The sequence below is a fragment of the Panthera tigris genome, chromosome B4 (genome assembly GCF_018350195.1).
Source record: "Panthera tigris isolate Pti1 chromosome B4, P.tigris_Pti1_mat1.1, whole genome shotgun sequence".
Classification (NCBI taxonomy): domain Eukaryota; kingdom Metazoa; phylum Chordata; class Mammalia; order Carnivora; family Felidae; genus Panthera; species Panthera tigris.
The window spans coordinates 47,926,533-47,952,564 of record NC_056666.1 but is presented as its reverse complement, the minus strand read 5'-3'; the positions used below and the strand labels follow the sequence as shown (position 1 = coordinate 47,952,564).

At 37.6% G+C, this 26,032-nt stretch overlaps 1 protein-coding gene and 1 long non-coding RNA gene across 3 annotated transcripts; one reads left to right on the top strand and one right to left on the bottom strand.

Moving 5' to 3' along the window:
* The first annotated feature begins 3,819 nt into the window (after positions 1-3,819).
* On the top strand, positions 3,820-7,165 carry LOC102961207 (matrix Gla protein). The gene is made up of 4 exons (XM_007082760.3): positions 3,820-3,969; positions 5,417-5,449; positions 6,302-6,377; positions 6,786-7,165. Exons 1-4 carry the CDS (start codon positions 3,909-3,911, stop codon positions 6,925-6,927), a joined length of 312 nt encoding a protein of 103 aa, XP_007082822.1. The 5' UTR covers positions 3,820-3,908; the 3' UTR covers positions 6,928-7,165.
* Positions 7,166-11,550: 4,385 nt separating this feature from the next.
* Positions 11,551-14,716, bottom strand: LOC122240077. 2 transcript variants are annotated; one of them, XR_006219398.1, is made up of 3 exons: positions 14,622-14,716; positions 14,405-14,526; positions 11,551-11,858 (listed from the first exon to the last, which is right to left on the bottom strand). It is a non-coding gene; the product is annotated as an uncharacterized LOC122240077 (long non-coding RNA). The 2 variants fall into 2 exon arrangements; XR_006219397.1 differs by having other exon boundaries at positions 14,405-14,489.
* Positions 14,717-26,032: the final 11,316 nt, after the last annotated feature.

Below are 26,032 nucleotides of genomic sequence, written 5' to 3'. Positions count from 1 at the left end.
ATATAAAGAAATGGAAAAACATTCCGTGTTCATGGATTGAAAGAATAAATATTGTCAAAATGTCAATACTCCCCAAAGCTATCTACACATTCAATGCAATCTCAATCAAAATTGCACCAACATTCTTCTCAAAACTAGAACAAGCAATCCTAAAATTCATATGGAACCACAAAAGGCCCCGAATAGCCAAAGTAATTTTGAAGAAGAAGACCAAAGCAGGAGGCAGCACAATCCCAGACTTTAGCCTCTACTACAAAGCTGTAATCATCAAGACAGCATGGTATTGGCACAAAAACAGACACATAGACCAATGGAATAGAATAGAAACCCCAGAACTAGTCCACAAATGTATGGCCAACCAATATTTGACAAAGCAGGAAAGAATATCCAATGGAAAAAAGACAGTCTCTTTAACAAATGGTACTGGGAGAACTGGACAGCAACATGCAGAAGATTGAAACTAGACCACTTTCTCACACCATTCACAAAAATAAACTCAAAATGGATAAAGGACCTGAATGTGAGACAGGAAACCATCAAAACCTTAGAGGAGAAAGCAGGAAAAGACCTCTCTGACCTCAGCCGTAGCAATTTCTTACTTGACACATCCCCAAAGGCAAGGGAATTAAAAGCAAAAATGAACTACTGGGACCTTATGAAGATAAAAAGCTTCTGCACAGCAAAGGAAACAACCAACAAAACTAAAAGGCAACCAACAGAATGGGAAAAGATATTTGCAAATGACACATCGGACAAAGGGCTAGTATCCAAAATCTTAAAGAGCTCACCAAACTCCAAACCCAAAAAACAAATAACCCAGTGAAGAAATGGGCAGAAAACATGAATAGACACTTCTCTAAAGAAGACATCCGGATGGCCAACAGGCACATGAAAAGATGCTCAATGTCGCTCCTCATCAGGGAAATACAAATCAAAACCACACTCAGATACCACCTCACGCCAGTCAGAGTGGCCAAAATGAACAAATCAGGAGACTACAGATGCTGGAGAGGATGTGGAGAAACGGGAACCCTCTTGCACTGTTGGTGGGAATGCAAATTGGTGCAGACACTCTGGAAAACAGTGTGGAGGTTCCTCAAAAAATTAAAAATAGACCTACCCTATGACCCAGCAGCAGCACTGCTAGGAATTTAGCCAAGGGATACAGGAGTACTGATGCATAGGGGCACTTGTACCCCAATGTTTATAGCAGCACTCTCAACAATAGCCAAATTATGGAAAGAACCTAAGTGTCCATCAACTGATGAATGGATAAAGAAATTGTGGTTTATATACACAATGGAGTACTGCGTGGCAATGAGAAAGAATGAAATATGGCCCTTTGTAGCAACGTGGATGGAACTGGAGAGTGTGATACTAAGTGAAATAAGCCATACAGAGAAAGACAGTTACCATATGGTTTCACTCTTATGTGGATCCTGAGAAACTTAATAGAAACCCATGGAGGAGGGGAAGGAAAAAAAAAAGGTTAGAGTGGAAGAGAGCCAAAGCATAAGAGACTCTTAAAAACTGAGAACAAACTGAGGGTTGATGGGGGGTAGGAGGGAGCGGAAGGTGGGTGATGGGTATTGAGGAGGGCACCTTTTGGGATGAGCACTGGGTGTTGTATGGAAACCAATTTGACAATAAACTTCATATATTGAAAAAAAAAACAAAACAAAGCACGTGTTTGTAGCTGGAAAAGAAGAATTCTCTTTAATTCTGGAGATAGGGTGGAGAGGAGGTGGAGTGTCCTACTCATTTTAGAGAACCAACATTGGAACTAAACTTGCTTCATATCAGGTAAATTGGGGGTTAGTAACTGAGTTGAGTACATATAAAATGCTACATGAATAGGCCACGGCTAGTTTGTTTTCCCCAAACAAGCAATGCAGTAAATGAAGTAAATGCAATGTAGTAAACTAGCTTTTGCAAATATAACAATTTGGATGATTTCTCTTGTAAAAAGGGCACTGAAGCCAACCCTGAGAGCAAGTTTGTGATTTCAACTTTTTTTTAAGTTTATGTATTTATTTTGAGAGAGAGAGAGAGAGAGAGAGAGAGAGACAGAGAGAGCACACAAGTGGGGGGGGGGGGAGGAGGGGAGAGAGAGAGAGGGAGAGAGAAGAATCCCAAGCAGGCTCTGCACTGTCAGACAGAGCCCGATACAGGGCTCAAACTCATGAGCCATGAGATCATGACCTGAGCCAAAACCAAGAGTGCTTAACCAACTGAGCCACCCAGGCTCCCTGCAAGTTTGTAATTTAAAGAGGGAAACGACCACCAATCTTGTGACCAGAAATCATGATGGGTTTACTTTATCAGGGATAAGCATACAGGGATAAGACGTCTCCTTTTGAAGTCTTCTTTAAGATTTTATCACAAAGAATATGCCTCTTAATAGGAATAAATCTGGAGGGAAAGCCTGAATTTTATTGCTCCTTCTCAACTCATGAATCCTTCAGATTATAAGGGTTCTGAACTATTTCCTTTAACAGGGAATCCTAAAAGCTCTTCAGCGGGGGGAGGTTGGGAAGGAAATCCATTCCAATAAGACTAAAAGAATGAGGCTCCACCTAACTGTCCATCACTGCTCCTTGAAAGAAACTATTATTGAAAACTATACCACCTGCTCTCATTCCCAACCCTTTTGCTGTTCGAGCCCAAGTCAGAGTTCCTGCGGCTTCAGCTCATCTACAATCTGCTGCTCTGTGACTCAAGTCTACCTGTCTGCCAAGAGGACTCTTGGGTACCAGGCAGCAGAGACACATCTTGATAGAAGAGTTTTCTACATTTCCAAGAAGAAGAAGAAAAAAAAGCTCTGCCTCCAGGATAACCAGAGACACCAAATTACAGTCTGTCTCCTACAAAAAAAGAAAAGAAACAGCATTTCTGCTACTGAAGGTATAGTGGAAGTGTGAGTTTGTGAGAATCTATGTTTGAGGATACATGACAGCTAAAGAGCAAAGCGAATATACAAGAAGCTATTACTTACCTCCTTAGGGACGTGTCTTGTCTGTCTCTAGATCCCCCAGGAGCACCTAGCACAGTAACCAGCCTCTCACCTATCACTCACGAAGAGCATATTGGATTAGTTCATTATCAAGACACTGCCTTCAGAAAATAAGAGATGAGTACCCTTTTATCCTCACTGCACTTTAGATCAGTGATATCCAGCCTAAGAGAGCCTCAGGGCACAGGTTTGGACTCAAGTCACAAAACTGGATGGGCAAGTTACGATGGGGCCAAGGGAGGAAACAGAACCCATGGCATCACTGGGCACCTCTGCCGTGCTGAGGGCTTGGAAGAATGCAAAAAGTTGCGTACCACCGGACACATGCCAAGTGATCCAGAATTGACAGCTCAACCTTACTGGGAAAGTAAGTCTGTATGAGAACCAGTTTATGAAGTGAAGTCCTTTGCCCTCAGAACCTCTCCTCCATCCATCAGGGGAGCGAGCAGAACACTGCAGCTCTGTCTTCAAACCAGACTGCACTCAGGGCCAGGAGAGTAGATCAGAGAAGGAATCAGAAAGGCAAACACGTGTTTGTGGCAACTCCCTTCTCTGTGGAACTTTGCCCAGATCTGGCCCCAAATATAGGGTGGCCACAACTTCTGTCTCAGGGCAGCATCCTGCTACAGCACAGTCAGGTCCAGGAGTGAGGGAAAACTGCCCACCCAGAGTAGATAATATCTGGAAGGAATGAATATTTGGGAAAAGTCCCAGTGTTAGTTTAGGGCCAACCAGTCTCCACCTTCTCTGGCCCCCTCCCACTGGTTCCTCCCATTTCAGCTGCTCTAGTTCTTATAAAAACTCCACAGCCTTCCACTGACAGCCTGCAGGAGCCTCTCTCCCCTCTGCTGCTGCGCAAGCCAGTGAGACCAACCCACAGGACCACAGAGACACCATGAAGAGCCTGCTCCTTCTCTCCATTCTGGCTGCCTTGGCCGTGGCAGTTCTGTGCTATGGTGAGAAACCTTTCTTCTGCCGTGCTTCTGGTGTTTCTTTCCTGTCTCTGATTTCAGCTTACTTCAGTTTTTTCCTCCCCCTCCTCCTCTTCTTCCCCCTTTCTCTGATATAATCTTAAAGTATCATTAACTTAACATTTCCCAAGCCCTGTGGACACTGATTCATTCCATCAAGTGTGTTTTTTTACATACTAAATATCCAGACTTTCGTATACAACTTGACAGGCATGTCCTGTCTCTGGGAAGTCACTATTCACCTAGACACTTCACTGTTTCAGAAAGAAGATATCAAATTCCCAGCCCCTGAGTTCTCATGTTTAGGGATGTTTACTTCTACGTTGGGAACTGTTGGTTAAAGGTGTTAGTTAAATCACTCACCTTTAAGAAAATCAGTTCTCACATGAAGTGTTAAGTATAGCTCTCTCTGCAGGGACAAGACAATCTCCTAAACTTACTACATTTCTTCAGTGAATTGATCTAAAAACGAAGTTTTACATTTAAAGAACCTCAGAGAAAAATAGACGGTATAATTTCTATTGTCCAAAGATAAATTTCACCTGGTTTCTCTATGTTGTTAATTATATGTGTCTGATCAAAGCTTATGAAAGAAAATCCAAAGCAAGATTATTTTTGATCAGTCTTACGCTTCAGTTATCTGGATATCTTAGATGTCCTTAAACCTAAATCATACTAATAACCATCTGTATTTCTTCTCACTCTTGAAATTATTCACATGGTTTCAGTATCAGAGGATTTGGTATTTTCATCTCCTTTTTAATTTTTTACATAAAACCACTTGCTTACAAATATAAACCTCTTATTGCCAAATTTACCTGCAGCACATGGGAGAGCAGTGGAAAGAAGAAAACTTTTGCTTTGGCATCGTCTCAGTTCTTTCTCTGAACTGGCATCACGCCCAGTGTGAGTTGTCCTCTGGAGCCAGTGGTTTTTGTGCCTGCCAAGTTAACACAGGTCCTTAAGAGGCTTTAGGAACCTCTTAAAAACCTGTCTTGGTAAAGCCCAACTGACCATCTCCCCAGTCTGCCTGGAAGACGTTGGCTATTTTCCGGACCCTTCTGTCCCTTTCTCAACCCTGCTCTTAGCCAGGTCCCAAATTAATCAGAGAAGATGCCTCTCTGGAGATTTGTGTGCAACATCGAAATTATCTTATTTCACTAGCCTGAGGACCTCATAGCCCTTGAGAAATTTCAGTCAAGGCCGTGACGACTAGCTCCTTCAACATCAGCAAATCTGAAGTGTAGAGATAATTACATCAAGGACAGAGCTAGAGACACAACTTGCAAATCCAAAATGTCTGATTTGTCATAACCACACTGCTAAATATATTCTTCACATCTTTTTGACTCTTTTCTCTCCTTCCTTCCCCAAATGCAGACCATTGTCATGTCTGATAAATAACAATCAAATGAATTTTTTTTTATTCCAGAATCTCATGAAAGCATGGAATCCTATGAAATTTGTAAGTAAATATTTGACTTCCTTATTTAAATCTCATGTATTAAAGAATCTCCCTCCCTAGTCTTAAATAGACAAAATGATAATCCATTGAGGTAATACAGGGAAAAGAAAGAGGGTCTCTTTTGGAAAACTACGTTTAAAAATCTAATGACCGTAAAAATCGCCAGACGAGCAATTTTTTTAAGCTTGAAATAGCATAATATGGCCTTGCAAGTGCATTCAACAGAATTGGAGCCATAAAATCTCACTTGGAAATTTTAAGTTGGCACCACATCAACCACACAGATGGAAAACAAGGAGTAACAACAAATGGCAGAGTAAGGAATTCGAGGCCTAGTCAGCTGGGAAACCACAGTCATCAGCATTACATTGAATGTTACTGAATATCTGGACTTTCAAAGACTGAGTGTGGGAAGAAGTAACGCAACACTCTCGTTTTCAGTTTTTCACTATTTTCATAACATTGACACTGTCCATTTCCAGTAATCAAAAGTCATGCTTTACAAGCATGTCCCTCCTCAGGACAGAGAGAATTTCTCCTCACAGGAATTAAAAACACACCGAATAGGAACACCAAAATTGAAAATGGCAAAATGATTTCCGAAAGGGGAAATAAACAAACAGAAATTACTGTGGCCTATGTAATAAGTCTCTAAAATACATACACTGCTTTCCTTTGATCAGGCAGTTTATGAAATTGGCTTTATCTTTCCCTTTGACTTTTGTAGATCTCTAGTTACATGGAATGCATGAATTAATGAGTTTTCAAATATATATGTGTCAGGGACTATTCATGGAAATATTTTCAACTACTGTTTCCCTAAAACTATAATTATCTTTTTTTTCTTTTAAGATCCCTTCACTAACAGAAGAAATGCTAATACTTTTATATCCCCGCAACAGAGATGGAGAGCTAAAGCCCATGAAAGGTGGGTAACAAAACTTGATGGAAAGAGGTAATTTTTCCCAACATAGCATCACAGATCGGAATGGAATGAGAAACTTTTTTTTTTAATCATATATATTATTTCTAATTGTGTCCCCTAAATCAAAGAATTTAAAAACAGTATACAGAAAACAACTGAATTTCAAGAAGACTAGTTTATGAAAGACCCAGAAAGCAGAGGGAGGGAGAAGGAAAAGGAGGACAGAAAGAAAATTTCTATTTTTATTAAAAAAAAAAAATTACTCCTGTTCCACCTTTCCTCCCTGTTAAGTATCTCTTAATATTGGGGTGTGTCTCCTATATTTTCTTATTATTTTTCCCCCTTTTCCTTTTTAAAAAAAAATTCTATTATGTTCTCATTTGGGGCCTCTTTTTTCCCCCCACTTTCTAGGATTAGAGAAAGGACCAAGCCCACCTATGAGATCAATCGGGAAGCCTGTGATGACTTCAAGCTTTGCGAACGCTATGCCATGGTTTATGGATACAATGCTGCCTACAATCGCTATTTCCCACAGCGCCGAGGGGGCAAATGAGATTGGAAAAAGTCTCTTTCTTTCCAGAGCCTGGTGCCTGGTTTTGTATTCCTTTGCAGTAGCATCACTGAACTATATAAACACATACAAACTGCTTATTTCTTAAACATTCTTGTCTGGCTGCAGCCCTCCTCCCTGCCCCCAGATTGATAAGCAATGAAAGCGCAGCGTAGTGAAAGTCAAGAAGGACTTAAGATGTGTAATTATTACAAAATAAACTGCTGGTTGGATACTTTCATTTTGTGAGTCTGATTTCTTCCGGCAAAATGCTGAGATATTTAAATCATGGCCCACCTAACCCAGAATATGAGATTCTGTTAATCATGTTCTGGTGTTGATTAGAAACATAACTGCATAGAAAGAATGAAACTTAGAAGGCATAAGTCACCCAGCCATAATTTGTCTAAACTCTACCTTGGGACTGGTGAATGATTGCTTCTTAGTATTTCCAGGGTTTTCAAACATTATAGATAATTAATCATATGATTTTCCTGCTCCCAAACTTTTTAAGATTTATTTATTTAAGTAGTCTCTATACCCAGTGTGGGGCTCAAACTCACAACCCTGAGATCAAGAGTCACATGCTCCTCTGACTGGGCCAGCCAGGCGACTCTGCTCCCAAACTTTAAATGGTCCTAAATCCTTTCTGTGTGGATTCCAGGTTCTATCTTGGCTCATCACCCTCATCATAATTTCCTGAGTGTTATCATTTCTTAAGATGTCACAGCTTTGACTCTTAGGCCAAGAAAATGTTTGCTTTCACAATCACCAGAGATTTTTTAACAATTCAATCATGGAATTTTGGAGCCAGACAATATGCTGTAACTCACTTAAGCCTGGTTTGTCAATGAGGAAATGAGACTCCAGAGTCTCCCGCTTGGTAGTTAGAGACAGAGCCCAGGACTTCTCAATCCCTGTTCAGAACTTTCTCTTCTTTGCCATGAGAACTTGTTCATGCCCACCTTTATCATCCATTCCTTTTGGTAGGCCCACTGCCTTCACGTCTTTAGTGGATGATCTTTCTAATCCTTCAAAATCCAGCACAAAACCCAAGCACTTTATGAAATCAGTAATGATTAAATCCACCCACTTCCTATCACACCACTCAAGCCAGTGTCTAGCCTTTGAGGAATATATGTAAAGAGTCAAGTACAATAACATTATTCAATTCGTTTAAAAATTTTTAATGTTTATTTATTTATTTTTAAGAGAGAGAGAGAGAGAGAGCACAAACTGAGAAGGGACAGAGAGACAGGGAGATACAGAATTTGAAGCAGGCTCCAGGCTCTGAGCTGTTAGCACAGAACCCGACACAGGGCTCAAACTCACACCCATGAGATCATGACCTAGCCAAAGTTGGACACCTAACCGGCTGAGCCACCCAGGAGCCCCTATTCAATTCATGTTTTGATCAAAATTTCTTTTTATGTATATTTTCTTGGCTAACATTATGGTAAGAAAGTGTAATTTCTTTTCTCTCTACAGACTTGGTACTCAGTTCTGTTCATAAAGGGTTTTCAATGAAAGCTGTATAAACACAGACTGACTAGTCATGCCTGGGAGGGATCCCCCAATTTTGAAACTGTTACATTCATCATAATAATGTGTATTATATAATTTAAACCATCATCATATAAATGTAACGATGACTGTTTTATCATTTTCTAAGCTATTATGCATGTGATAACTCATTGGGTCTTACAATAGCCCAGAAGATGAGTAGTATTTATTAGATGGTAAAATTGAGACTCAGAACGGTAACTTTCTGAAGACATTGTTGTGAATGCCGTGGTGTATTACTCAAGCTGAGATATGCCCCTGGCCAACAGACATATTGACAGCTGATGGTTCCCAGCCAAGGATTTGAGTACAATTCCCTACAGACCTCTAGAGCTCTCTCTTCTGTGCATCTCTCTTCTCTGAGATACTCTTCTCTGTGATCACTAGCTACCTTTCTGGACTCCCAGCTCTGTCTCCTCAATTTAGGAAGGCCATAAGGCTTTGCTGGGTTCTATTTTCTGTTGTATGTTCTGAAAAGTCTCAAAAAAATTGGGGCAGTTATAGGACTCATCCTCATTTGCATCAGCGTCAAGGAGTCCAAAATAAAGCAAAATATAGGGGGAAAGGGGAATAAAAAACTAAAAGGGACAAATTGAAAACAAATGGCAAGATGATAGACTTAAACCTATCACACTAATCTCATTATACGTAAACAATCTAAATGGTCTAGTTATTTTTTTGCTTTTACATATGCTATAGATCCTATAAGACAATTTTGTTATTTTTGCTTTAAAGAGTCAATTATTTTTTAAAGGGCTTAGATAATACAAAAAATATCTCATACATTTACCCATGTAGTTTCCATTCCCATTGCTCCTCGTTCTTTTGTATGCATCTAGATTTCCATCTGGTCTCATTTTCCTTCTGCTTGATGGACTTTCTCTAACATTACTTGTAGTGAAGGTCTGCTGGATTCTTTAAGTTTTCAAATTTTGCCTTCACATTTGAAATATGTTCTCACTGCATATCAAATTCTACATTGTCAGTTTTTTTTCTTTTCATTCTTTTAAGATGTTCCACTGTCTTATAGCTTGCATTGTTTCTGCTATAAATCTGTTGTCGCTCTTATCTTTATTCTTCTATAAGTACTGTCTTATGTCTTGCAGCTTCTAAGGTTTTTCTATCATTGGTTTTGACTAAATTGATTATGATGTACCTTGGCGTGGTTTTCCTTATTTTTTTTGTTCTTCAAGTTTATTGAGCTTCGTAGATTGCATTACATTTTATTAATTAAATTGAATTAAATATCAGTCATTATTTCTTCAAAGATTTTCCTTCCTTCACTCCACTTCTCCTTTGGAGACTGCAATGACATGCACTTAAAGTTGTCCAGGGCTCCCTGTTATTAATTTAATTTTTATAAGCTTTTTTTTCCCTCTGTGTATTTCATTTTTGACAGTTTCTTTTAATGTGTCTAGAGTTTATTCAGTTATATCCAGTAATATCTAATTTACTGTTAATCCTATCCAGTGCACTTTTCATTTTAGACATTACAGTTTTCATCTATGGTAGTTTGATTTGGATGTTTTCTTATTTTCCATATCGCAACATTTTAAACATCTTAGATACAGTTAGGATAATTTTTTTTAAAGAGAGGGAGAGAGTGCGAGCAGGGGAGAGGGACAGAGAGAGAGAGAGAATTTCAAGCAGGCTATGTACCCAGTGTGGAGCCCAATGGGGGGATTGATCCCAAGACCCTGGGATCATAACCTGAGCCGAAATCAAGAGTCAGACATTCAACCAACTAAGCCACCCATATACCCCTGGATAACTATTTTAATGTCCTTGTTTGCTAATTTCAATATCTGTGTCACTTCCACACTTGTTTTGGTTGGTTGATTATTCTACTTATTATGGATCATAATTTCCTACTTCTTTAATTCCTGGTAATCTTTTATTTGATGCCAGACATTGCAAATTTTATTTTTGTGTGTGTGTGCTGGATATTACTGTATTTTTATAAGTATTCTTGAGCTTTGTTCTGGGAATAAGTTAAATCACCTGCAAAAAGCTTCATTGTCTTAAATCTTCCTTTTAAAATGAGAAAAACTCAGTAGTAGTCTAGGCCAATTGCTTCCCCCACACTGAGAAAAGATCTTCTTGGTGTTGTACCCAATGTCCATGACTGGGTGGTAAGAATAGGCAATAATCCCAGCCCTTAGTTAGTGCCAGCCACTGTTCCCTCTATTCCTCTTGGATGAGTATTTTCTTATATTTATGTGCCAATCAGCTCCCTACCACATATGTGAGAGGTGTTCTCAAGATATCCGGAGATCCCTCTCTCTGTAACTCTCTCCTTTCCAGTGTTTTGCCATGTAAACTATAACCACCATATTCTCCCAGGACTCTCAACTCATCAACTCAACAAGTCCACCATATTTCATTTTGGTCCTCCCTTCCTGAGCCATAGCCTGGAAATTCTATTAAGGCACCAAGCTGAGGTAATGACAGGACTCACTTTGTTTCTCATCTCTTAGGGATCACCATCATCTTTCATTAACTGATGCCCAGTGTCCTGAAAATCATTGTTTCATATGTATTGTCTGTTTTCTTTAGTTATTTATTAAGAGAGGGTAAATTGCCTAAAAGCCCATTATCAGACAGGACTACTCTGAATAGTCATCTCAGCCTCAGAGTTTTCTCATAGAACTGACTGAGCCATTTACTAAAATTGTATAACAGCTCAAATGTTCACTCTGCCTAGGCCTATATTCTTCACCCCTCTCAGGCTGTACCCAAAAGTACTCCCTTATAAACCATCTGCACACAAATCTCTGAGTCTTAGAGTTTGTTTCCCAGGAACCAAATCTGTGACAATCAATCAGATGGTAAATATTGGGACCAAGGTTTTCAAGCTCCAGACCTCTTATCAATTACACAACACTGTAGTCATAGTTTTTGAGCTGACAAGGAGTTCATCAATAACCTAATTCAACCTCTTCATTTTATGTTGAGTAATTTGAGAGCTTAGCGACTGAATGACTGTTCCAAGACCAGGTAATTTTATTCTCTTGAGAAATTCACTTGTACTGATCTCATGAAGCTTAATTCCATAAGCCAGTTTTTAGAAAGGGTTATGTACAAATGGTCCATATATTTGTACCAAACTTTCGTCGTATATAGTCACACTTTCCAATCTGACGAAGCTAGTTTTAACGTAGTTTCAAGTCGGTCAAAATTTTATCTATCCACCTTCTTAGTTCTATTTCCTTTTTGATATGCTTTGGTCTTTCAGAGCTAAGACAAATGAAGTAAGAGGTCACAGGCCTTATTATCTTCCCCTTTCATGATCTTGGTGAGGCCTTTCGTGGAATAGTACATCCTGGGAACCTAAGAGTGCTTGAACGTAGGCAGAATACTCTTCTCCCAACCTATAAAGAAATCTTACATTTCAGCATAGAGTTTAAGAATAAGGACTTTGGAACTCCCAGCTTCACCACTTAGAAGTGTGAAATTTGTAGGCAAGTTATTTAATCTCAGTGGGTGTCAATTTCCCTACCTGTAAAATGAGATTATTCTAGTACCCACCTTAAAGTTGTTGTAAATATTAAATAAATGAAATATATGCAAGTACACAAAACAGTGTCTGGCATAGAGTAAGTGTTTAATAAATGTTAACTATGGTTACTGTTATTTTCTATTCTACTATTACTATCGTTGTAATGTACTATCCTCTGTATATTAAGAAATGGCAAGACAATTCCTCTTGGGGATTCCCACTTATACTTTGAAAGCAGTCAGCAGAACTTATAGCCAAAAGCTATTGAGAGCACTGGTCAGCTTGTACTCCACTCTTCCTCAATTTGCCCCCATACAATATCTACCTATGCTGATGAAACATGTAGTGTAAGAACAGTAGGCCAGAGTAATTCATTTTTGTTAAGAAAAATTTATTATCTTAGCTTTTATGCTCAGCTGGGTTTAGAATTCATGCAGCTGTGTTTTTATGCAGTCATAAAAGTATCCATATTAGAATGGAGTGAAAGTTATATACTTAAATAGTAGTAGTAGTACGTTTAAGCACTATTCAAATCCCTATCTCTACCTTTTCAGTAAAGAAAATTTGCAAGAAACCTGTTGTTCTACCTCTGAGTTCTTAAGTACCTTGATTACCCATCATTAGTCACCTTTCCTTCACTTCCTCGATTCTTATGATCTGGGCTCAGTTCTTTGCCATAATACATAATTCTAATGAGAGAAAATTTTATCCTGAACTTATTTTGATTTGGAACCCTGAAACTGCCCAAATTGGCTCTCTTTTTTTAATTCACAAACTAAGGTTCTATTTCATCCTAGGTGGCCCTCCTCTGGAGCCTAGACATTGCCACCTCTCTGACTATCACTAGATATATCTTCTGCCATGCCTCGTCCATAAGTAAGAATTCCTGGTAATTGATGTTAATTCAGAAAAGAACATATTAATCCATTCTTCTCTACAAGAAGAATTAATCCATTCTTCTCTACAAGAAGGGGCATCTTTATCCATGATGTATTATACATCCTAAACTATCAACCATAATACTTCAGTATGTCCCCACTAGAGACTGAGGGCTGAGTGAGAACTAAGGTAAGGAAGGGTCTGAGAACTAAGGTAAGGAAGCAGGAGTGGGGTCTGTTTATCATATTTTGTAACCCACATGAAGAATTTATACTTTCCCTCCGTACAGTTCTAATACCTGTGGGTTGAAAATCCTGAGTCATACAAAAAGAACAATTTCACCACAGGACATTTGCAAAAGTCCCATTTAAGCTCTAGATGCTACTGGTCACATCTCTTCATGCTAAGAGGACAGTTGGCAAATAACAGAGTCATCTTTTCTCAAGGAGATAATTGAACATGTTTATCAGGAGAAGGTAGGGCTTCTGAATCTAAGAAGGGAAAAATGCATTTGATATCTAGGTAATCCATTGGAATGCCTCTTGATGTTTCTCTGCCCAATTGTGATAAGAAATGGACAGATATATCAGCCATGGTCTGAGAAGGACATGGCGAGCAGCTCATAACTCTCAGGAATGGGGATCTATTTCACTTAGTAAATTAGACACCTAGACCACCAGATGTGTTGACTAACAGTAAGGTGATCTAGAATGGGTAGTTGAAAGCGAAATAATGAGTATTAGTGGTTCTCAGCATTACAATGAGCTGCAGTAGCAGGGGCTGTGGTTTGTCCTGCTATTTTTTAAAAGTATTCTAACTTGCTCTAGGAGGGAACTAGATTTCAAACATGAGAATATACTAAAAGAGAAGTAAAGCTGAGAAAGAAGAGATCATTGTTATACTAAAACTGGGAAATACATTTCGATAAAACAGGAAAATGTGACTAGATTATAATTTTTTCCTGGAAAAGAGTCCAACCAGAATCCTGGAGAAGCTGCTTCTGGAACATAAACAGTGTTTATGTGGATGTAACAGTGCAAGTGTGGGCTGTAATTGATTTTGTGGTCCTTTCCTTTCCCCAGGACTGAGGCACTCATTTCCTCATATGCCAGCAGCTGATGGCTTTCAGTGGGCTGAGTCCCTGTCCCCAAAATTGCCCTTAGCTGAAGAGAGCAACTTGCTCCAAGTTATGAAACAGCCCACATCTTAAAACTGGTCAGTGCAAAGGCATAAAGACATAAGCCTTTTCCCCGACACTGGATTCTTTCAGTCTTGTGATTACTTCTTTCTTATCTTCCCTTCCTCTGCCAGCTCAGTTTTAAAAAGCCAGAAATGTTTGGCTTAATTGCTCAGTTTATGAATATATGTGCACACACACACACATTCACACAGCAGAGGTAGAATATGGAAATCTTTTGGTGGACTCTAAATTCATCCTGAGATTGAAATTGGCCCCATTTTTCTCCAATTTAAAAATGTAAGCTACCCCCAAATTACCCTTAAGTAAGTTGATGGTAGGGACTACATTATGAGACTTACCTATTAATTTCTTTTAGAGAAATGAACTGGGTGACCTGTTGGGGGTTTTTCCATCTCTCATTTCTCTGAATTCAGACAGTGAAGGCTAACCAACAAACAAGAAAGCCAGGAACATAAGTCATCTAGGGTTGTTAAAACATGAGGTTAAGCTTTGAAAAATACTGTTCAAGGAATGCGCTTTTTTTCAGCTAATACAGGAGATTTTTATGGTGCTTACCTAGAAACACTCTGACTCCTTTACTTTGGAGAAAGTAATATACAAAATTTGTCTCTACCCATTTCATCTAAGGATAATGACTTCTTCTTTTGACCACAAACCTATAATAAAATAGAAAAATAATCTGCATACATTTCGATACAGTTTTTAAACATTCCGAGAGAGAATTTTCCTCCATACAAGGAGTCTTAGAAAAGATCCTAAAGAATAATGATTTTGTATTATAAAAGTATTCAAAGAAAATCATAAATGCTGTGACTTACTCCTAGGAGTGAATTAGACCTCAAACATGAGAGTGCACCAAAAAGTCATAGACCTGAGAAAGAGGAGATAAATATTTCAATAAACTGATAAATACATTTCTACATGCAGCCATGCTATACAGGAAAAGATGGCTAGAACTACAAAATTTGGTAGAAGCACAAGGACAAATAGCACCCACGTCTTTGAAAACATAAAAGGAATTAAGAGAAGAAAAAAAATGGAGCACATTTACACCAGTGTTTCCCAAAAAAATATTCTAAGGAATGATGTTCCAGTCATTGTCCTGCCAAAAGTTGTTTTATGCCCAAATAAGTTCTATTGTTTTTGTATATCTCCTCTTGGAGGCATATACTTATATAAAATTTGGTATATTAAAACCTCTGTATGGTCCATCAATAAAGGGATCTGTTTGAATCTAGTTAACACAGGGGGTCACAATTTGACACTAGAATGTTCTTTTTAAAGAGCATTGATCACCACCGTGCCCAACTTACTTTAGAATTGTTGGTCAAGCCCAACCTCTCACTCTTTCCTTATATAGCATGCCTAGCATGTATTGAACTTTTAAAAAGTATTTATCATATACCTGCTCTACACTACTCCCTATGGCCATACTGTAGCAGATGATCAGTTTGCACTTAAATCTCTAGTGTTGCAAAGTTCTCTAGGTCACATGATGCTCTAGCTCATCTTTGGATAACTAAATGTTAGGATAGAAATTTTTCTTACATTGAATCCATCTAAACATTTTAGCATTAACTCTCCTCTCTAGAATAAAACAGTGTGCATATATTCAACTGCCTTATATATCTTTTTTCTTTTCAAATTTCTATATTTGCTATGCTGCTCAGGCACATTCATACTCCCATATATCTTTTCTTTTCTTTATTTTTATTTATTTATTTATTTTTAGCAAACAGAAACACAAACTCCATTCATTTGTAAAATAAACTTATTCTCTTATCAGGAGCATGGCAACCTGGTATATCAGCTATGGTCTGAGAAATACATGGTGACCAGGACCTCACAACTCTCAGGACTGGGGGTCTATTTCATTTACTGATTGAAATATTCTTTCTATATTGATACAAAAAATAGCCCAATGCTATATGTTCCATTTGCTATGATTCTAGTACAGAAAAGCTACACAATTTCTTTTTCATTATTTTATTTTATTATGGTAAGCACACTTAACATAAGATCTACTGTCTTAATTTTTTTACATGTAGTTGTTGACTATAGATGCAATATTGTATAGCAGATCTTTAGAGCTTATTCATCTTGTTTAATTGAAACTTTATATTCCTGGATTTATAACTCCCCCACTAACCCTTGGCAATCACTATCCACTCTTCAATTACATGAATTTGACCATTTTCACATATCTTACATAAGTGGAATAATGCAATATTTTCTTTCTGTGACTGACTTATTTCACTTAGCATAATGTAACAAGATTCATCCATATTGTTGCACACTGCAGAATTTCCTTCTTCTTGAAAATTGAATAGTATTCCATTGTATGTATATACCACATTTTCTTCATTCATCTGTCAATGAACATTTTACTCGTTTCTACATATTGATTATTGTGAATAACACTGTAATGAACATGGGAGTTCAATTACCTCTTCAACATTCTGATTCTTTTTTTTTGGGGGGGGGGTGTATACCCAGAAGTAGAATTGCCAGACTATATGTTTTAATATGTTTAATATGTTTTTATTCTAGTTTTAATTTTTTGAAGAACTGCCATATTGTATTTCATAACAGTTCACCATTTTGCATTCACACCAATAGTGTGCAAGGATTTCAATTTCTCCACAACCTCACCAATAGTTATCTCTTTTTTTTTTCTCCAAAATTGCCATCCTGACAGTTGCAAGGTGATATCTCAGTGTGGTTTTGATTTCATTTCCCTGATGATTAGTGATAGCATCTTTTTACGTATCTGTTGGTCATCTGAATGTTTTCTTTGGAAAAAATAGCTATTTAAGTCCTTTTCCCATTTTTTTCATCAGGTTATTTTATTATTTTATTTTATTTTATTTTATTTTATTTTATTTTATTTCATTTTATTTGCTCCTGAGGTGTAGGAGCTCCTTATATATTTTGGAGATTGACTTTTTATGAGACATATGGTTTGCAAATATTTTCTCCCAACTTCTAGGTAGCCCTTTCACTCTGGTGATTCTTTTACTCTACAGAAGCTTTTTAGTTTGATGTAGGCCCAATTGTTTATTTTTGTTTTGAATACCTTTGCTTTCTGTGTCATATCTATGAATCATTGCTAAGACCAATGTCATGAAGATTTTCCCCTATGTTTTCTGCTAGCAGTTTTATAATTTTAAGTCTTAGGTTTAAGTCATTAACCCATTTTGAGTTGATTTTTGTGCATGGTGTAATGTAAGGGTCTCATTTTATTCTTTTGAATGTGGATAACTAGTTTCCCAAACACGATTTGTTGAAGAGACTATCCTTTCCCCATTGTGTATTCATGACACCCTTGTTGAAAATCAGTTGACTGTAGATTCATTTATTTATTTCAGAACTCTCTATTCTGTTCTCTTGGTCTATATATCTGTCTTTATGCCAGTACTATGCTATTTGGGTTACTGTAACTTTGTAATATATTTTGATCAGGAAATTTGATGCTTCCAGCTTTGTTCTTCTTTCTCAGGGTTTTTGCAGTCATTTGTGGTTCCAAATGAATTTTAGAATTGTTTTCTTCTTATTTCTATCCAAAATACCATTGGGATTTTTATAAAGACGGCATTGAATCTGTAGATTCCTTTGGGTAGTATGGGCATTTTAGCAAGTCTACCAATCATTGAACATGGGATGTTTTTCCATTTATGTCTTCTTTAATTTATGTTATCAATATTTTATAGTTTTCAATACACAAGTCTTTTAACCTCAATAAGTTTACTTCTAAGTATATTATCCTTTCTGGTGCTATTATAAATGGAATTATTTTCCTTTTCAAATAGTTCATTGTTAGTGTATAGAAATTCAACAAATTTTTATGTTGATTGGTATCCTGCAACTTTACTAAAATTGTTTATTAGATCTAATAGGCTTTTTTAAATAGAGTTTTTAAGGATTCTTATATATGAAATCTTGTTGTCTGCAAACTAGGACAATTTCACTTCTTTCATTTTCACTCAATGTAATACAGGAAGTCCTAACCAAAGCAATTAGGCTAGACAAAGAAATACAAGGCATACAAACCAGAAAGGAAGTAAATTAAATTTGTTAAGACTTGTTTTATGACCTAATATGTTATCTATCTTGAGGAAAGATCCATGTATGCTTGAGAAGACTGTGTATTCTGCCACTATAGGGTGGAATGTCCTGTATATGTATATTAGGTCCAATTGGTCTAAAGTGTTATTCAAGTCCTCTGTTTTGTTTTGTTTTGTTTTTGTTTTGTTTTTTTATGAATCTTCTGTCTGGGTGTTGTATCCATTATTGGAGTATTCAAGTCTTCTACTATGATTGTATTGCTGTCTATTTCTTCTTTTGGTTCCGTCAATGCTTTATAAATTTAGGTGCTCTGATGTTGAGTGCATATATATTTATAATTGCATATATATTTATATCTTTCCTGTTGAATTGGCCCTTTTGTCATTATTTAATGACTTTCATTACATCTTTTGATAGTTTTTGACCTAAAGTCCATTTTGTCTGTTATAAATATAAACACACCTCCTCTCTTTTGGCTACTATTTGCATGATTATCATTTTCTATCCCATCACTATCAGCCTATGTATGTCTTTAAACCTAAAGTGAGTTTCTTACAGACAGGATATAGTTGGGATTTTTTAATCCATTCGGTCACTCCATATTTTTTGCTTTGGGAGTATTATCATCTGAATGTATCCTCTCACCCAGATTCATATGTTAAAATCCTAATTCCTGAAGGTGATGGTATTAGTAGGTAAACTTTAAGAAATGCATAAATCACAAGTGTGGAGCCTTCATGAATGGGATTAGTGCCTTATAAAAGAGGTGTCAAGAGCTCCTTAGCCCCTTGCTGTGTGAGGACATGTGTGAGAAAATGTTGGCTATGACTCAGAAAGAAGAACTTCACAAGAATGTGACCATGCTGGCACTTTGATCTCAGACTTCCCAGCCTCCAGAACTGTGAAAAAAAAAATGTCTGTTGTTTATAAGATATCTGTTCTGAGGTATTTTTTTACGGCAACCCAGACAGACTAAGGTGATGTGTTTAATGATGTTCAGGTTATGTGTATTAAATGCATTTTCAACTTAAGATATTTTGAGCTTATGATGGGTTATTAAGGAATAACTCCATCAAGTTGAGGAAGATCTGTACATTTTGGGAGGTTCATCTTATTTAGGCTTTGTTGGGCTTCTTAAATCTGAATGTACATATCCTTCCCCAGATTTGGAAAGTTTTCAGCCATTATTTCCTTGAATAAACTTTCTGGTCCTTTCTTTTTCTCTTCTTTTGGGATTCCAATCATGTGTACATTGGTTCTCTTGATGATGTTCAATTAGTTCCCTAAAGCTTTATTTTCTTTTTTTTCAGTCTTTTTTGCTCCTCTGGCTGAATTATTTCCAATGCCCTGTATTCAGCTTTGCTGATCCTTTTTTCTGCTTCAGCTAGTCTATTACTGAACCCTTCTAGTGAATTTTTCAGTTCAATTGTGTTCTTCAGCTTCATGATTTATGTTTGGGACTTTCTTATACTTTCTTTCTCTTTGTTGAAATTCTCACTTTGCTCATATATTGCTCTTTTGACCTCAATGAGCAACTTTATGACAGTTATTCTGAATTTTCTCTCGGGTAAGCCATATAACTCCATTTCATTAATTTTGGTTTCTGGAGATTTATCGTATTTATTTGTTTAGAAGATCTTTGTCTGATTCTTCATTTTTCTTGACTCTCTATTGGTGTCTGCACCTTTGACAAAGCAAGCACCTATCCCAGTCTTCATGGACTGGCCTCACACAGAAGAACAACTTTACCTATCAGACAGCCAGAGATTCTAGGGGCCTCTATTAACTCTTTTTCCTCTCAAAGAGCAGAAAGCTGTGGTTTTTGTCCTCTTGCTCTGTGCTGAGCTGGGGAAGCAAGAGGAGGTGTAACTATGGTGATTACCAGTCTAAACCATTATTTCTATTCCTCCTTATTGTCAAGACTGTGCTGGAAAAACTAAAGCCCCAAAACTGGCAAAATAGATACCAGTTCTTGGGGATACTCCCAGAGAGGCTGGGGTGCTAGATGCATGGATCAATCCTTTCCTCCTCTGAGGGAAGCAGAGAGCTGGGGACAGGGGGAGGTTCATTTGCTTATCCTGTGCTAAGCTGGGGAGAGGATCTATGGCATCTACACACTTGGCCCATTCTCTCCCAGCAGCTAGACTGTGCCAGACCCATCAGACACCCAAGATTGTCAAAACTGACAAACGTTAATTATTTGGTCAGCCCTAGAAAAGTTGGGGCTCTAGACACATGAATCAACTTTTTCGTCTCCCGAGGTATAGCTGAGAGATGACACTCTTCATCCTAATAACTCTGTGCTGAGCAGAGAGAAGGATCTATTGCATCTACGAACCCAAGATGCCATCTTCATTTTCCCCTGGGTGGCTAGGTTGTGCCAAACCTGTCAGAGTTGCAAAACTAGTGAGACAGAAGCCAGTCTTCTGGGTAGCCCCCTGAGAAAAGTTAGGATGCTGGGTGTACAAACCAACAGCTTCCTTCCCCTTGGAGAAGCTGGGAGCTAAAGGGTTTCTTCCAGATCATATGGTTGTGCTAGGGACAGGGACTCCAGTGTGAGGGGGTCCCAAGTTTCTCTACCAGCTTCAGTGAGTCTGGATTTGTGTTTGCTCTAGGCACAGGAGCCTTTCAATTAGTTTCTGGATTACTCACAAAGAGAATTTGTAAATTGTTGCTGAATTGATGTTTATAGGGAAAAGGCAAGTTCAAGCCTTCCCACTTCACCATCTTGCTTATGTCACACTCCCTCAATGCATCCTTTTCTGAATATATTCTAGTTTATCAGTATCTGTCCCATAGGACCCGAAGTACAAAATATTGTCTGATGGTTTCAGAGTTCAACTAACTGTGACCTGTCATGACCCAAACCTGTTTCATCTATGAGGAGTCCAAGCTTACATTTATTTCTTTCATGGTTGCTTCTCATGGGCTGTTAAATCCTTCAGGTGTTTTGACATAAGCTGCTAGCAAATCATATCTTCCCCCATCCTCTCCTTCTGAGTACATTTTATAATCTAAATGCAAAGTATATTTTATTGCTTTTTAAATGTCATCTTGCTGAATTCGATAGTTGAAATAATTTTGTCATTTATTTTATTAGCTCTTTTTGGAGATATGACTCACCTGAAAATTTGATGAGAAAGTCTTTTATGCCTTTGAATAAAATATCTTTACCAATGAAGATTAGCAACAGATTCATCAGGGGGAAAGAGCCAAAAAGAGTGAGGGAAGGCAGCACTAGGAAGGAAAGGTTGGCATCAAAATTCACTTCAAAGCTAATTGTAACACCTTGCCACTGCATCCTCATTAATGTAGCTTGCTATATTGGAGGTCCCAGTGCAGATTTAGGGAGCCAATAAGTTCATTACACATGCTGTCTGAGGTCAGTCACTTGACCCCCGTTTACTTTATCCCCTTATCATTCAAAATGCCTAACAGAGTTATCAGGTGCTACATAATGATTTGCTAACATATAATCCAATATAAACCCAGCTAACTGGGCTAAGAGGGCAAAAGACAAAGGAAGTTCATTAAAAGTTTACAATGAGTCAGATAAAGTTTCCCAAATGAAGTGCTATTTAGAGGATTTCCCAGGCCAGGCCTTCCTCACTCCTCCCTACCCCAGAGGTTTAAGTCCATGTTAGGTACTAACATGTGCTTTGGCATAGAAAGACATGAGACCAGGTCATCTGAGCTAGAACTATGACAAAGAAGGAAAATATTGTCTTAAGGATCCACACTTTTCCTTTCCAGTGTCTCTTTTTCTCCTCTCCACTACTGACTCAAACAAGTTTGCCTTTGTTTTTCTAAGGAGATGTTTGCATTTTAAAAATAGAATTTGGAGAGGACTGTGTTCACACACACACACACACACACACACACAAAACTAGTCTCAAAGAGTGACCTTAAAGGCATCAAGACAAGCTCCTGAACAAGATGTTTTGTCACAGGGTACATCTCAAATCATATTATAAAGTAGCAATCTAGTCTACTGACAAGTAAAGAGGCTCTTCTTTGCCATCTGAACAGCAGGTTTCTCTGGTTGTGAACCAAAAGTAAAGAAAAAAGAGACCCAGACAATCCCTAGAGGAATTCTCTAGATGAGGGGGAACCTGAAGCTTACCTTGGGAATTATTCATTTCTAGAGCCCCTGCATTTTCCCAGCATATATAAGAAGTCAGGATTGGTTTGAAAGAGAAACATTCTAGGCCTAATATCTAGAATGTCAGCTATGGATGCAAACCTAAGTAGAAATGGTATTTGTGTGTGCGTGCATATGTGTGTATGTATGTGATGAGAAAAAGAAGAGAAACAATCTCACTGCAGATAACCCTCCTCTCTCCCAGCTCACTGCAAATGCAATTCAAGATCTTCTCCATACAAGGTCTGTCCTTACTTCTGCCCATGGAGCCTTGGATGTATGGTATTAATTTTTCATTTTTATAAATGAATTTATTTTAAATGATTTCACATATATACATATTTTCCACTGGTACTAACAATATCTATGGGTTTTAGGAAAAGCAGGTATCATTATCCATAATCAAGAGATGTGAAAACTAAAACAGTACTAAATTAAAGTCATAAGTAAGCTAAAAGCAAAACAAGACTGAAACTCAATTTTTGACATCTGAATGGCCCCTTATTCACCACAAGTGAGAAGCTTTGGGAGTCTTTTTGCAAAAGCAAAAAATAAAATAAAATAGGGATGGACAATGTTTGCAAACCGACCATACTTTCAACAGCAGAGAAAAAAAGAAGACCAAACCCTAATGCTGAAGAAATGTTGAGAATGAAAAACTCCTGTGCAATCATCTTTCAGTTTCTGATAAGACTTCTTTGGGAATCACAAAGTTATATGTTTGAAATCAGTCTAAAAAGCACTTTTCAGTGATAAAGATTCATCTCCTGTCTTGGAACAAACTAGATCCCTTGGACAAAATCAAATAATTCAATTTTAGTTTTGCAAGAAGGGAAAATAAACCTGTACTTCAAAAATATTTACAGTTCAGGGTTTTTTTTTTCCCCCTTTGCACTCAGTGACCTGAAAGATGAAAAGAGGGCGTTGAGCCAAACCAAAATATGGGTTTCTAAATGTTGCAGTTAAAAACCTTCAAAGTCATAATTCAGCTCTGTGCCTGCCTGGTGTACACATACCTACAATTTTAAACAATGACATGATTTATTATCTTCACATTGAAAACAAAGAGATATTACTTCCAGAGGCTAAATAAGATTTTGACAGGATCAACTAGGAATTCAGATATTCTGTAGAATTAGCCCTATGTATACTTCAAAAAGTTTTTTCAGTATCCGTATTTTTAAGCCTCCAGATTTCCAAGATCTTTCATCAGAGACCACCCCAGAGGATATTTAGTTTATCTAATAGATAACTATGCTAATCCTGGTACACATAAATCTGGGCTTTCAAAGAGAATCAAGGAAATGCCTTCTTTCTGTCTTCAGCTACCAAAAGAAATCCAAAATAATTCATTTTGGATGCACCAAAATGAAGCCTGTGTCTATTCCCCATTTGGTGGTGGCACTCTGCTTCCACAATTCATCATTGGCTGATGTTTTGCTGGGCATGTGAGGTTTTGGGAAAGGTGGATTGGAAAGCTTGTTCCTTCATGAGAGGCCATGTATTTCTCTAAACTTAATTGGAATTTATTTTCAGTATCTCTCTCCGTGTTTTCTTGCGCTCCAGTCACTAGAACCAAAGAGGGTCAAAACTAGACGGGAAGATTCCTTCCTCTGTTTGACCTCTCTTCATGTCATAATCTCAGTAACCCAAATCTCCTCCTTAGAAAGTTCAGATGTATGTGTCCGTTAAATCAGAATGACTGTCTCTCTATCGTGACTCATCTTATGGCTCTATTTTACAGCATAGAAATGGGCTCTGGATATCAGGCCATTATGTCTAGAGGAGAATAAACATGAAAAGGAAAGGGATTTAAAACTAGGCAGTATGACCAGTGGTTAACATCATGAGTGCTGTTTGGTTTGAAGCAGAAAAGGTGTATATGACATCCAGGTACAAACATGCAAAGGTTTAACATGTGAGAAAAGAAAAAGATTTACATGTTGCCATCTTAAGGGTGGGATTATGAACAAAGGGTAAAAAAGACAGGGAGAAAAAATGTTTCAATGAATGCAAAATTTAAGAGACAAATCCAAATTTGAAAAAGGTCGTTTCAGTAAGCTTCTCACCACGGACTACGTTTAAACATGGGGATAACACCACTCGACAGGAACAATGAAAAGGGGATTCTTGGAATGGATTGTCAGTTAGACCAAATGAACCTTCTAACCTTAATACTCTGTGATTTTTATCCATGCTCAAAAAGGAAAGATATATGAATCCAATATTTATATCCATAAAACCAGCTGTTAGCCCCCACTCTGTTCAGAATAGGGAGAGGATTATATAGTATACAATGCAAGAAGTGGGCTGAAGAAAGTGAGGTACTCCAGGACAGGTGGAATGAACATATGAGGATGGGCAAAAAAGGAGATGATCATAATTGAGCTATTAGTTCAGTGAATGGTTACAGAATAAAATAAAATAACTATTTGGCATTTAGGCCCACAACTTGACTCTTCATTAATATGCACAGATATATTTGAGGTGAGCATATTTGGGGCTTTGGACTTTATTTTTTGGATAGCTTATTTCATTCTTTAGATCTTATTGTAAACATAGCTCTGGGTTATGAAACAAATGTGGTCAAACGTAGGTAACATTTAAGAGTTCGACAAAGAAGGAAAGAATTTCTATTACTCTCTAAGCATCTTGCGTCTCATAGTCTTAAATGTAATTAAACTAATATAAGCAAGGTAATACACATTTTATTTTGCTATTGTCCACGTGATATAGTAAAAATGAATCTGGGCTTAAGAACAGTAGATAATAGATGGGGGTCTTATGCCTAATCCTAACACTTGCTGGTTACATAGTACTTACCAGAAGCATTTGGCCTATTTGACCCATAGTTTCTTCACTGTGAAAAATAAAGCTAATAATGTCTGTTCTACCTACTTTATCACTTATTACAATTAAGTTGGATAATGAGAATTTTCAAACTGCTAAGTGTATATTTGGTATGCGGCAGGGGACATGCATTAAAAACAATTCTCTACCCAGGTTAGATATTTTTATCTACATTAGTACATACTTCTAGATATAGAGCTGGTAAAAATACACACTACTCAACCACTTTTTAGCAGATCATGAATCACTTTCTTTTTTAAAAAAATTTCTAACACCCATCTTTAAAATAAAAGTTTCCTATGTGCTACAAACAGTTAAATGTGAAAATATACTAACATATGTATCTCTGTGTTTTCTGATAATTCAATACTTCTAACCGAAATCTGATAATGGAAGACTTCATCACACAAAGGACTATCTCAAGGTAAAATCCTTAAAATAGATTTGTTTTACTTCACTGTCTCTCATCCCTTTTGCTTGCCCCTCCTTCCATTACTACCTCTTACTGCTAGGTAAGGGGTAGCCCTGTGCCAGCCCCATTAACCCATACTCCAATCCAAAATCTCCCCCTTGAGAAATAATCTGCAGTCAGTCATGAAAACCAATGTGTCATTCTTGATACATAAAAATCAATGTGCCATTCTTGTTGTAGATAATCACCTTTTTAGATTTCTCCCTAGCTGTTGCCTGCAAGCCTAGTCCTCTTTAATGTAAAGAAGATCAGGCACAAGTGGGCCTGTAGAGTTCATGTGCTTAGTTTCCTATCCTTCCTGCCCCAGCTGGCTCTAAAAACTCACAATTTCAAATCATTGAGAGAATTATAGTAAGCTGTTCTTCTGGGCCAATAAGTGAGCAACACTAATCCTGAACCTTTGGTGTGAGTAGCTGTTTTCCTGGTTATTAGTCATAA

Excerpts from the sequence above, each read along its gene's own strand:
- LOC102961207 (XM_007082760.3), top strand. The coding sequence starts at position 3,909 with ATGAAGAGCCTGCTCCTTCTCTCCATTCTGGCTGCCTTGGCCGTGGCA. Across the intron at positions 3,970-5,416 it reads CGTGGCAGTTCTGTGCTATG|AATCTCATGAAAGCATGGAA; the intron begins GTGAGAAACCTT and ends TTTTTATTCCAG. Across the intron at positions 5,450-6,301 it reads CATGGAATCCTATGAAATTT|ATCCCTTCACTAACAGAAGA; the intron begins GTAAGTAAATAT and ends TTTTCTTTTAAG.